Raw genomic sequence first — 12,792 nt, 5'->3', positions numbered from 1 at the left:
CGATTTGTTGAAGTTGTACAGTTGAAGTTGTGCTTTTTTACTTGTAACAAACATCTAAATGTACTTCCCCACATCATTTGCAATATGTGTACTACATACATACATATGTACATGCAACAAACCCAAAAACATGCACATCAGCTACTCAAAAACAACAAAAAATAATATCTGCTATAAAGCTTACAAAAAAATGCTAACCACAAATCAAATTACTCGTTCTCTATTTCTTTTCTGCGTGTGTTTTTTCAACGCGTTGATATATGAAAAAAAAAATACAATATTAATACAACACCAAAAAACATTAAAAAATTAAATTAACCCGCAAAATTTATGAAAACTCCAACATTTACGGCAAATGTTTGCGTTGTGAAAAAAATTAAAAAAAAAAAAATTATTTTTTTCGTGTCGCTTTATCGTTGATTTATTTCGTAGAGTGAGTATAAATGCAGTTTTTTTTTTTATTTACTATTTTTTATGAGTTTCTAATTATTTTTTTTTAATTTTGCATTTAATGATTTTTTTTCGAGAGTTCTCATGTTCGTTTGAAAAAAAAAAATCGTTTAAAAAATATATGTACATATGTGTATTTCGAACATATTCGCATTCGTATAGTGTCCAATTTGAGCGAAGACTCTTACGATTATGTTTTTGGTGGTCGACGTAAGACCCCGCCTGCAACAAGAACAACCACCACTACACTCAAGCTGACCTCGCCTCCCGTACGCCTGCGACCAGAAGGTGAGTAAATGTTTGACATAAAATTAAACTTCTAAAAACTGAGTTAAAATAGTGGTATTCATTTTTTTCGGGCTTAATGCCGAACTTCCACCAGGCATTGAACAGATCAAAATTATAAAAATTATGCTACTATAAAAAATTGGCGTGTGGAAACGGACCTAATGGGTTTTATTTTTAATATAACGATGCCAGTGTTTTAATGCCCAAATTTGTAAAGAAATTGTTTTGTCATTTAATGCCCAGTGGAAATACGGCATAATACCGAGTTTCCAATGAGAATTGATTTGACAAAAAATGTATGTCATTTAAAAAAACTTTTTCATTACAATTTTTGCCATTTAACGCCCAGTGGAAGTTCGACATAAAAAAAAAAAACTAAAATATTTATATTAATCACATTTATAATAAATTAGATGAGTCATTCAAGTGAATACTTGCTATCTACAATATTTTTTTTTTCATTCAATTTAAAATTTGTATAAATTTTTTTTATTAAGTCTTTAATTTTCTTTGTTATCGTATTACTCTCGCCACACTCTTGTCTCCATTACTTACTTTACCTTCTTTTTTTCGAACTCCCTTTCGCAGACGCACACCATCGTGGTGGCAACGTAAATAATGGTGGACGTTTTTATCGTCATTCCTTTAGTTACGCGCCAAAACGTTCCCGACACGGCAACAACAGCGAACGCAATGAAAATCGTGAATCACGACTGAGATGTCATGGCGAAGATGAAGCAACACTGCGCCAACTGCTTCTCGAGTACGTAGATAAATTTACCCTTCATTTACTTACTTACCTACATATATTCTCTTTTAGTCTCATTTTCACGCTAGTCATATGCTTACTCACATACGTACATACATATATACATAGATACATACTTATATATTTATTTATTTAAGTTCATATATCGTAAATCACACTACATTATCAGCTTCTCATCTCACAAGCATTCTTTACGTGTCATCGCTGTATATACTCATTCCATATTTTTGTCTTTTTTAATTTGAACGTTTAAATTCCATAACTGATTAATGAGTAAAAACAAAAGTGCGGGTAAGCGAGAGTTCGATAAGCAATTAAGTACTTAGCTTGTATTGAAGGAAAATTCATTTTAATTATTTATGCTCTCATTGAAAAGTTGGTTTACCTTTAAGTATGCAACTGTCGCTTATGCCACTAGAATTTGGGGGACTTCACATTGCTTCTCTTATCTATTCATGTTGCCGGTATCTCGACAGGCCTGCTTTTATTCCGAAAATTTTGATTATGACTATTCAATTCTTAGAGCCGCACTGCAGAAACTATTCATTAAATGAGCCACTCAAGGCTTTCATCTCCTGAGGTTACTAAATGATGAGGTATGATCCTACAATTATGCAGTATTTGCGAACAAATTAAATGATCAAATTTTTAGTCTCACGCTTTTGGAGCACAAAATTTGGTGCTCCTAATTTTAAAAATCTACCTAGAACGAGCCATTAACTTTGGTAAAGAGATCTTAAGTTGGGGAAAATTTAAATATTTTTCTATTTCACTATTGGTACTTATTCTAGAAGTGTGGCAGAGTGCATTGCCCGACAGAACGTGCCGATTTCTCTCTCAGTGTGGAAAGTGGAAGCACAGCTTGCGTACGGGAAAGCAGAGAAGTTGTTGAAGAAAACACATAGATAGCTTCAAGGTGCCGCAAATACCGCCGCCATCTCAAAAAGTTTCTACTATCTCTTAAGAACTTCTCCGCAGCCATAGTCTCCTAGGACTATGTATTCCATCGAATCTGAAAAGCAACGGCCAAACAAGTGTATATAGGAGCAGTATTTCCAGTATGGGTTTAGATGCCTAATTTAGTCGCGTTTTACTGGTAACGCTGTACACATCAATGATTTCTTTTAAAAAGCCTGCGTAGTCTAATTTAAACAGAGAGTCAACGAATATGTGAAGGTTATCGGTGGGAACTACAAAACAAGAAACATTGATGCTTTGCTGCTATTTAGGAATGGAAGCTCCGAACCGACTTAAAGGAGTACGTCCTGGCTTCTAAACCATCCTTGTTTCATTTGAGCTTTCATCTAGTAATTTTACCCACATTTGGTGTATGTATTGGATTGGCCGGATTCCTTACGTAAGAATCCTTTGAGTTTGGCACCCATCGCCTACACTAAAATAAAAATATTTAGCGCTTAAACAGAGGTTAGTAGCAAGCTTGGGGCTCTCTCAGATATCCTGCTAACACAAAGGAAATTTTTTAGGCTTAACATCCAATGGCACAGGCGGTAATAAGAACTTTATATCTCAAAGTTGGATATGTGACATATTAGCACGTAAAACTTAAAAGTTGCAAATGATTTAGCCAGCTGCCTTTTCGCTGCTTTAAAGCTATATTTTTTCCTGCACTGAAGTGCATACATTTAGGAGTTGATCTACCACAAACGACGAGTATTTGAAGCTTAGTTAGACACCAATCAAAAACCAAAGGATGCTCATTAGTATTTGAAATATTTAATAATTAAATGCGAATTAGGTTTGCCCACGCAAATAATTTTAAGTGGATATTATTGTATTTGAGAGCAATCAACGCAGTCGGCAGTGATAAGGATTTGTTGTTGTGATTTATTTGCACGCAACCCAAATGCAAATGCAATTACTTAACTGCATTTCACAAATTCCACACAGAAATTTAGTCCGTTCGCACAACGATACACACACATACACACATACATACAAATGAATGTATGTAAAGTATGTATGTTTGTATATAAATCCAAAAGGTATCTACATACAAACACGCTACGTGATCTATGCTTCTCGGCCATTTGTATTCTAAATTATTTGGTTTGTAATTAATTTATGCGACCAACCTAATTCGATAGCGACACAATCACAAATGAAATAAAATTCGCTTCAACAAACCAATAAAATGGCATGAAATTCCAAATGCACCGTTATTTAGTTATTTATTGTGAAACGCAAATAAACAAATAAATTATTTATTTCTGTTTTTCCAAACAAATAAGATTTTCCTAAAACTCGTACACTAAAGTGAAATGGTGTCGCATTATTTGCGTTTCTGATTAAAATTTGATAAAATTGCCGTGATTAGACACGCTTGGCAGCGACAATGGCGACATAATACGCCAATTGGCGGATGACACCAATCTGCGGTGCCTAATTTAGGAGTTGCTGCCGTAGTCAATAAATGGCCATTCGAATGAATAGTGGTTTGAGTTTTTAAACAAAAATAATCGTAAACTAGAAAGGCATTTCAACATTAATTCATTTAATTAGGTAGAGCACTATCCCTGGCATGTGATTGTATGTTTTCAAAATTTTTAATGAAAACTTGCAAATAAACTTTCAGTTTTATATTCGCTTCCCAAAATAGGTAATTCCTTTAGTCATAAAGAGTTAACAGGTAGCGAGCATATACGAAATAAACCTAATAAATGAAACAGGTGTGGCATCTCTTAGCCATACCAGGCGAAAGCTAGCTCCTCATTTAGCCCGTTTAAGGTTCTGCAGCGGTCAGTTACTGTTTGGGAGCTGCATGCGTCGTCTGAAAAATGATGTTGCTATTTAAAAATATTTCAACGGTTAGGAAGAGGATTTAGTGTGTTATGTAGAGGTCGTTGCTCCTCCTTGCTTATGTCGATAAAAAGGTCTCTGTGATAACCCCAGCTATGTCCTGTTTAATGGTTCCTACTGTATCTTCCCAGTTTTCGGTACTCATCTACCAGTTTGAATGCTACCTCAGCTGTTCATTACTTAAAATATTTTCAAGTTCAACATGTGGCTAATGTCCACCCCAGAAAGGTCGTCGGGAGTGTTGATGAAATTATACCGTCGCGGTTTCCTTCCAACAGCTACGGCGTTAGGGGTTTGAAACGGCATTGTGTGGTGCAGCATAGATTCCTACTTCACAATGCCATGTCAGGACTTCTTTCAGTACCGTGTGCTGCTCGTGGCTACCAGCGAGAAGGACTTTGCCTGTTAACCCTCATTGTCAGGAGAGTGGCCTGTTCAACCAACTAATCAGCCATTCATTTTCGTAGATAGAGCTACGAGCTGTAAAGAATTAAAACTTATAAAAAAAAATATATATTTTCGATGGTTACTAATGGTAATAAAGTAGTACTGATCCCCTAAGCAAGCTATTCCCTATCTAACTTCCCCAACTAAGTCTCCAAACGGTACACCTTTTTGTTGATTAGGTATCAGATGGAGTGAGTGGGAAACCTAAAGAGGTGCTTTCTATTATTAGGCGGGTCGTTTATTCCATACCCTATATAGGGAGGCAATCTCCGACTAATCCTGGTAAAGGTTGGGTTGGTTGTATTAAATGACCGAAAATAAATTGATTTCCTTATTTTTTTTTTTATTGTTTGCATTTTTTCACTCATAGCTCATGCATTAAAATCATATATATATTTTTTTTTTTGCTCTACTCATTTTTTATGGTAGTTATGGTAATGTGTATTTACACCTACATTTAATAACCATTTCACCAATACTAACTAACGAGTCACGCATATAATTAAAATGCAATCATTATAATATGTTGTTGTTTTTGTTTTTTTTGTATTTCTCTCCCTCCATTCATCGTGTGTTTTTTCTCTCTCACTCTCTAACGTCAATTTAAATGCATTTATATATGTATATGTAATTCTTGTCCACGAATTTGTCCACGATTTATTTGGTCTTCCTTCCCTTTAACGCGGCGCCATTGACGTCCACGCGCCACCACAGAATTGTGCAATAACTGAACAGATTATGTTAATTTAAGTGCACCCTCAATATGTCAATTACATTTATCATTGCCAACATTAACATTAGCATTAACGATAATAAAAAAAAATAGCAAACTAGCAGCAAAAATACAACAGTAACAAAGCCAAACGCAAAAGGATAAGCGCAAATAAGCAGTGCTCTGTGCGGTGAGCTACTTGTTGTTGGTGCGTATGAAAGTGTGCGCACTTTGCAGATACTAACTAGTCTGTTCAGTTGAAGTTGACACGATTCTGCTACAACGTGCTGTTGTTGTTTTTTTTTTCTTTTTGTTGTTGGCCCGATCAAACGAAACGAATTCAAAGGCCAGAGCCAGAGCTGCTAGATGCAGCAAATGTCCACCAATTGCTGCGGGCATCGAAGACATTCACCAACAACAACAACAACAAGCCAATAAACGCAAAACACAGAACAACAGAAAGTGATAATTATAACAGAAAGGAAAAATTAACAAACAAAAAACAATAAAAAATAAAATACAAACAAGGGAAACGAAAAAACTAAAAAAAGAAGAAGCACCACATTCAATAGCATTTTTAACTGAACGGAAAACAAAAACAAAACGTAGTTAAACTTAATCTCTAAAAAAAAAAAAAAACGAAAATTTAACGAATATTAAAAACAGCACCAACCCAGTAAAGGAATTTTAAATAATTGGCAAAAAAAAAACAAAAAAAAAACACGCAACTAACTCAATCGAGGCCATTTGATAAGCACATTGACACACACACACTCTCAGATCCTAGTAGCGTTTTTAACCTATTAACGTAATCCTAAGCGTAAACGTAAGCCCTAACGTTAATACAAACATAGCTGCATTGTTGTTCGGTATTACTCTCCTCGCAAGTGTCACCCTCCCGTCAAAGCAACAAAATGATGATGGACACAATGCCACCCAGGTATAAATATGTATTTCTTATGATAAATATCTATGTATTTACATACTAATATGTATATGTATAGTATACCTACATATAATTTTTGCAATCCTACGTGGTGAAGTAATAACTGAAGTTGTAATAAATTTATTTTATTTAAAGTGTTGTGTTCACACTTGAGTGTTGAATTTTGATTTTTGTACAAATTTGCGAAAAAAAATTCAATTCGAAAATTGCGCAATTGTTTTATTTAAAGTAATAAAAATTTGGTTTTAATCTTTTTGATTGTACATATTTAGTAGCTTACTTTCATGCGATGTGCTCAAGCAGCATGGTTTGTGAATACCGCGCATTTGAAATGATATCGATAGCGACTATATATCGATAGAGAGAAGGAAGCTGTGATAACACAAATCGATACAAAAATGTATGAAAAACTTTTGATTAGTTTCCAATATCGATATTCACAACATTGTGGCGAGCGATAAACTCACCGAAATCCTATTGCCATTTGCTTGAGCATCTCAAGTTGTCAAAATTTCACTTTACTTTACCAGAAGCTCACCATCAAAAATCGTTCAGTTGTTTCGCAAAATTGCTTTGTACTTTGTCTCGCATAAAAAAATATGAAAAATAATTCATTCGGTTTTGTTTTCTTTTGTATTTTGCAAGTTTTATTTCCATCGTTGTCAAACATTCCACATTCACTCTCTTAAACTCACTGTATTCCATTCGCCAATCACTGTATTCTATATTTACATAAATGTACTTTGTATTTGTATTGTTGTATTTTCGCCAAAAATGTGCCTTTTTACTCAACATTTGTACATCAATTATTTACTCTCTCACAAAACAAACACAAAGTGGAATGGTTCTAACGCCACTCAATGAGTATGAATAAAAATTTAATTTTCTGATTAATTTTTTCCTCCTTCACTTCAAGTCACAAGTAGCACATTTTTTGCAACCAATTACGCTTTTCTCCATACTTACCTTTCTCTTCTTGTCTTCTTCTTCTTGCCTTAGCTTTGTGAATTTTACGTTTTTGCTATTTACATATCTACCAAATGCACTTTCAACATTTTCTCAGCCCTTGAATGCTAGTTTCTGATTCTTTTAAGCAACATAATGTTTTTTTTTAACTCTTGAATGCACAATCCTCGCACTAAATATAGTATTTAGCATTATTCTTTATTCTAAGAAAGTAAAGGGCTTGAAATTGGTTTACAACAGGAAAAAGATTTTAAATACATATTTCAATAGGAAATTTTTGATACTAAATACATACATATGTAAATATGTATGCATGTTAGAGTGGTCCAAAAAAGTTTAAAATGTTAAGCTCTCAGCCCCTAGGATTTTTCAAATGTAATAAAAAAGACCCGTATTTACTTTTTTTATTAATGTTTTTTTTTATAAATTTTGTTTTTGATGCAGAAATGCATCTAGGTGCTCTAGGAGTATGTCTGCCTCAACAATGAAATTTCGAAAAAAATTTCGCTTACACCTTTTTGGCGGTTAGTGGTCGATATTCTGAATTGCCTCAAAGCCCATGAAGTTTTCCGTGTATTTAATGTGGCGAAAAAATAAACACTTTTTCGTAGAAATGGTATAAAATCCTTGAAAAAAAAATGTTTTTCGTTCGGAAAACTTTTTTCTCTTCAGGAGACTTCCAGTAACAATAGCCTCTTGTTTATTTTGCCATTTTTTAATGCAAACGATTTTCTATGGGTCCCTCCATTACGCCATCTAAATTAAAACAAGTTTTTTCTAACCCCTCAACAGGCAATTGCAAACCCGTGATTAAATAATTACAGTATTGGAAAGATTTTATAATATTGTATACCCAAATAGATCCCCCTCTTTTAACATTGATGCATTATGGTAATATTAACTGTGCTTAGCCGTTAGCTTAAGAATAGTGCGTGCAGTAAGTCTAAAAAACAGGCGCATCCGGCGATAGTAAGCGCAACCAACCGAACGCCATGTTTGTAGGGTGGAAGGGTCATATCTATCATCTAGGCATGTGGAGGAGTTAGACTCTCAGCTTTAACTAGCCCCACTTTCCCGAGCCCTACAGCGAACAAAGTGGTTTGAAAAAAAAAACTCTCTTTCTACACTGTGTAGCAAAGCTGACTGAAGCGAGTCTATTCTGGAAAAGGCATCTACGGCCTGCCATCCTGCATTGGCTTGAGAAATCTCCAGAAGACATAGGGAGAACTTTCTATGGCCTCGTAACTACAATGTCGGTGGAAATGACGGAAGAAACGCTATCAGTACGAATAATGATCTCAGCCCTATTTGGCAATAGATAAAAAAAAATGCCTCGGGAATGATAAGAGAGATATAAGAAAACATGACTGGCGCTGCTCAACAGCATTATGCTACGCAAAGTACTTGTATGGGGTATGTTGTTGAAAGAAATTGCAATTTCTGGTCAATCACCTAAAGTAGAAATTTCGAATCGATAGGCATCCCTACAGGACAATGTAAGTAGACTGCAGTACGATTTGAATCTAGCCGATATTTGGTCCAATGATCTTTTCCGCTTTTGTAACGCGTCCAAAGGGACACCATTGCATCTTACAGTGAAATGCGGAGCTATTTCAAGGACACGCGAGATAAATCTGAGTTCTGGGTACAATACAAGGTCTGAACTCTTCAGGGCCTTAGGTTTAACAAAAGTGAAGAGGGCACAATAAATTCTAAAGTTATAGTGCACAGCTCTTTTTAATATCTATTAATCTGTAAAAATAGAAGAGATTCTATGTTAAGAAAATCTGTTGTTAATAGATTATTATTTTTTAAATATTTTTTTGTACTTAAAAACACCTCCTTTCTATTAAATTAACAGATTTCTGAAAATATTTAAGAATAGGCTTCAGAGCGTCGTAAAGAAATATATAAAATACACTAAAATAACCAGTTAACCTAATAACCTGAAAGGTGTGAATAACCGCGTTGAGTTTATTTTCCCTCTTACATGTTTTTTTCTGAAATTTTTATAAATAAATAGTAATTACAAGTAACATTTTAATCGCAAATAACTTCAATTGACCGCTTGCTCTTTTACAACTTTTAAGTACTTAATTATGCACACTTATCCGTATATGTACATACTACACATGCTAAGAACATTCATTAAATATGCACACACGCACACACACGTGCATACCTTAAAACGTACGGTTCATTAATCCAAGCTTTACAACGCCAATCAAACCTGTTGTTCATTTAGTGGCGAAGTATTTGTTTCCTTAATTTCACCGAGTTCGTGTTTATTTCGCATTAACGGCGCCGCCGCCGCTTCAGTACGAACGGACGGTCAATTGCTGAGCGGTTGAAACGAGTTAATAAAAAAAAAAGCACACAAAACAAAAAATAAAAAGTAACAACCAACAATAATAGTAAAAGAAAAACACAATTTACTATCACTACAAACAGCAAATAACAAATAACAATCAAAACATAATAAAAGTTACCTGATACACACCTGCGTCCATACTCGTGCGTACACACACACATACATACATACAGATAGACGTCTATGCTACCATGACGCTTCATGAGAGAGCATTTAACCATTAAGCGCTATGCAGTGTTGTATAACGTTTAAATAAAAAAAAAAACACCACACCACTGTTTGTGTTCATTAGCATGGCGATTAACGACAATTGTAAACCAAGTATTATCACCAGCCCACACGCCTCTATTTATTTATATGTATGTATATAAATACATATGTATAGGAGCACAAATGTAGATAGACGTATAAGAGCATGTAAATGAGTACACTTACATACATATATGTCTGTATATATTTATTGCTAGGTGAACACCCTGTTGCATGTAATTATATCGCATTATCATATTTATTTAAATAATAGACTGTGGGTGTTTGCTGTTGCATTGCTGTATTTTTAGCTTGCTATTCACATACATATACATACATACATATACATATATACATGTGTATGGCTTGTGTCTTATATAGAATACGTACATATATCTACATATTATCGAACTGATAAAATATACATACATACAAATATACATATGTGTGTTCTTTTTGAACTCCTCCTCCATTCCATTCCAGACATTCCACAAAAGTTACTAACATACATACATACAATGATTGCGGCACACCAACATTTACGAGACACTATTAGAATAAAATTAATACTAAGTTAGAAAACGATTAATTCATCCCCTCTGTCATAGTAAATATGTTCATTTCATGTTCTTCCATGCATTCCTCCACACTAGCGACATCCACAACTGCATTCTTCCCATTCCGTTATTCCATCACCAATTTCGTGCTTATCGTACCGTTACATTTGAACGCCGCCTATACCTACGCGCTAATCCTTTTCCATGGCCTATTCAAAATTATAAAATTTAAAAAAGAAATATTTCAAAAAAAATTTCGAAATCAAAAAAAAAAAATTCAATATAAATTGAAGCGTTTGCAAATTCTATATTCAACTAATTGGCATAAAATGGCCCTTCACCATGAACAAAAAAATAATAATAAAAAAAATGTATAATAAAATCAATTACATTTTTCAATATTTTTAAATATCAATTAGTGTTTGTTTGTTTAGTTTTGTTTTTGTTATTTGTTATCTACCATTGTTGCTTTCGGTTATATACTTGCCCGCATTCGTGTTGCAATAGTGCCCATATTAATTTATTTATTTCAATGATTTAACTAGAAATATTATTTTCTCAAATTTGATAGCAGAAGATTTGTACAAAAATTAAAATTCAAAGCAAGTATTGATATACAAATTATAAAAATAGTTCATGTCAAAATATACATAATTATTTTTCCAAAGAAATATTCTTCTTTCTGCGTACAATTCGCGTCAATTACAAAAATAATAAAAAGTTATTAGAAAAAAAGAAAAACAATTTGATGTGAAATTTTAATTAATGTTGGTGAATGTCATTGATGCCAATTGGTTGGACCGTACTTAGTTCCTGTAACCTCCACTTACCGTCACTCCAAGTTTTTGCTTTAGTCTTTTGAAAAAAATATATAACCTAAAAGAAATGTTTATATTAGAACATGGACCCTTTTCTAGTATCCTTCGCTCCCTCAAGCCGTACATCTAATTAAGAAGCACCTATTGTTTGCCAGTTACAAATTTCCTAGTTGCGTTGGATATAAAAAAAAGCAGAAGATTGCCTTGAAAAGTCATACGAGCCCTATCACACACACCAATTGAGATGAAACGATTATATTTTACTGAAATAATAATAAATAAATAAAAATTCTCAAAGTCGGTAAATTTTTCAACTACGCCAAAATGTGTTTAAACTGATATAAAATATGGATCATTCCATGTTAAATCGACGAATTTTGGGAATTGTCCTTTCTTGATTTGATTATTCTGCAAAAAAATGGTTTTTTTTTTTGAAAGTTATGCAATATTCTAAGTTTCTATATTTCCGCGATTTCTAAAGTTTATTTTTGAATATTTCAAAAACCATTGGGTATAGTTACAAAAATGAAATATAATAAAAAAAAAAATCGAAAAAAAATTTTAAGAATCTTGACATTTAAAAAATTGTAAAATCAAAGACTCATAAAAACGTCTGGCTCATTTTTTTAATACAAAACCTCCAATTGAACTTTAAATATGTTAAAATCTTTACTGTTTTTCAGTCATGAAATTTTTTTCTAAACTCTACAATAAGTTAAGGTTAAAAAATGTTTATTTAATTTAAATTCAGTTTTAGTTTAGAGTTTGGATTTTTTTTCAAAATTCAAAAACACATATTTAAAAATCACCTTCCTGCAAGTGGAGGCATTGTGTGTATAACAAAAATTGAGTCACAAATTTATAAAGGTTCTTTCTTTCTTTTGTTTCTTAAATTTCGAAATTCTGTAACTTTTAAGAAATAAAACACTTATTTGGCATTTTTTAAAAGCTTGTTAAGATTCAAATGTAGTTTTGGACGAAAGGTTGTGAGAAAATGCCGAAATTTTCCGAAAAAGATTCCGATGCGCCCGCAAAAATTCCGAAAATTTAAAACTATGAATACGGAAAAGTCGAAAGATAAAACTCATAAAAAACCCCTAACGGTTAAACAAAATAGTGCCCGAAAAGTCCCGAATGGCTCCGAGAAAATCCCGTGAAAACTTTGAAAAGTCTCTAAAACAATTAAAAAAATGCAAATAAAATTGTTGTATGCACAAACAAAAAACAAAACACTCTAGTTGTCTTAAGGACCACTATGAAAAATTTATTTTTAAAATTTCTAAATATATTTATAAAACAAATTTTTAGAAAATTTGGAAAAAATCAACCGGGTCTAAGCTATTGAATATAAAAGCTACCATGATACAATAATTTTTAGAAGGTAGTTTCACTTCTTCTTCTT

At 33.2% G+C, this 12,792-nt stretch overlaps 1 protein-coding gene across 1 annotated transcript; it reads left to right on the top strand.

Moving 5' to 3' along the window:
- Window positions 1-529: 529 nt before the first annotated feature.
- LOC108378604 (uncharacterized) lies at window positions 530-1,839 on the top strand (the record flags this gene model as incomplete). Its single annotated transcript, XM_017634909.1, has 2 exons — window positions 530-738; window positions 1,327-1,839. Coding segments are annotated over 2 exons (526 nt in total), but the record flags the coding sequence as incomplete, so codon positions are not given.
- Between the last annotated feature and the right edge of the window lie 10,953 nt (window positions 1,840-12,792).

This window comes from Rhagoletis zephyria, unplaced genomic scaffold (genome assembly GCF_001687245.7).
Source record: "Rhagoletis zephyria isolate East Lansing unplaced genomic scaffold, Rhagoletis_zephyria_1.1 Rzeph_scaffold_14522, whole genome shotgun sequence".
Lineage (NCBI taxonomy): Eukaryota > Metazoa > Arthropoda > Insecta > Diptera > Tephritidae > Rhagoletis > Rhagoletis zephyria.
This window is presented reverse-complemented; position numbering and strand designations above follow the sequence as displayed.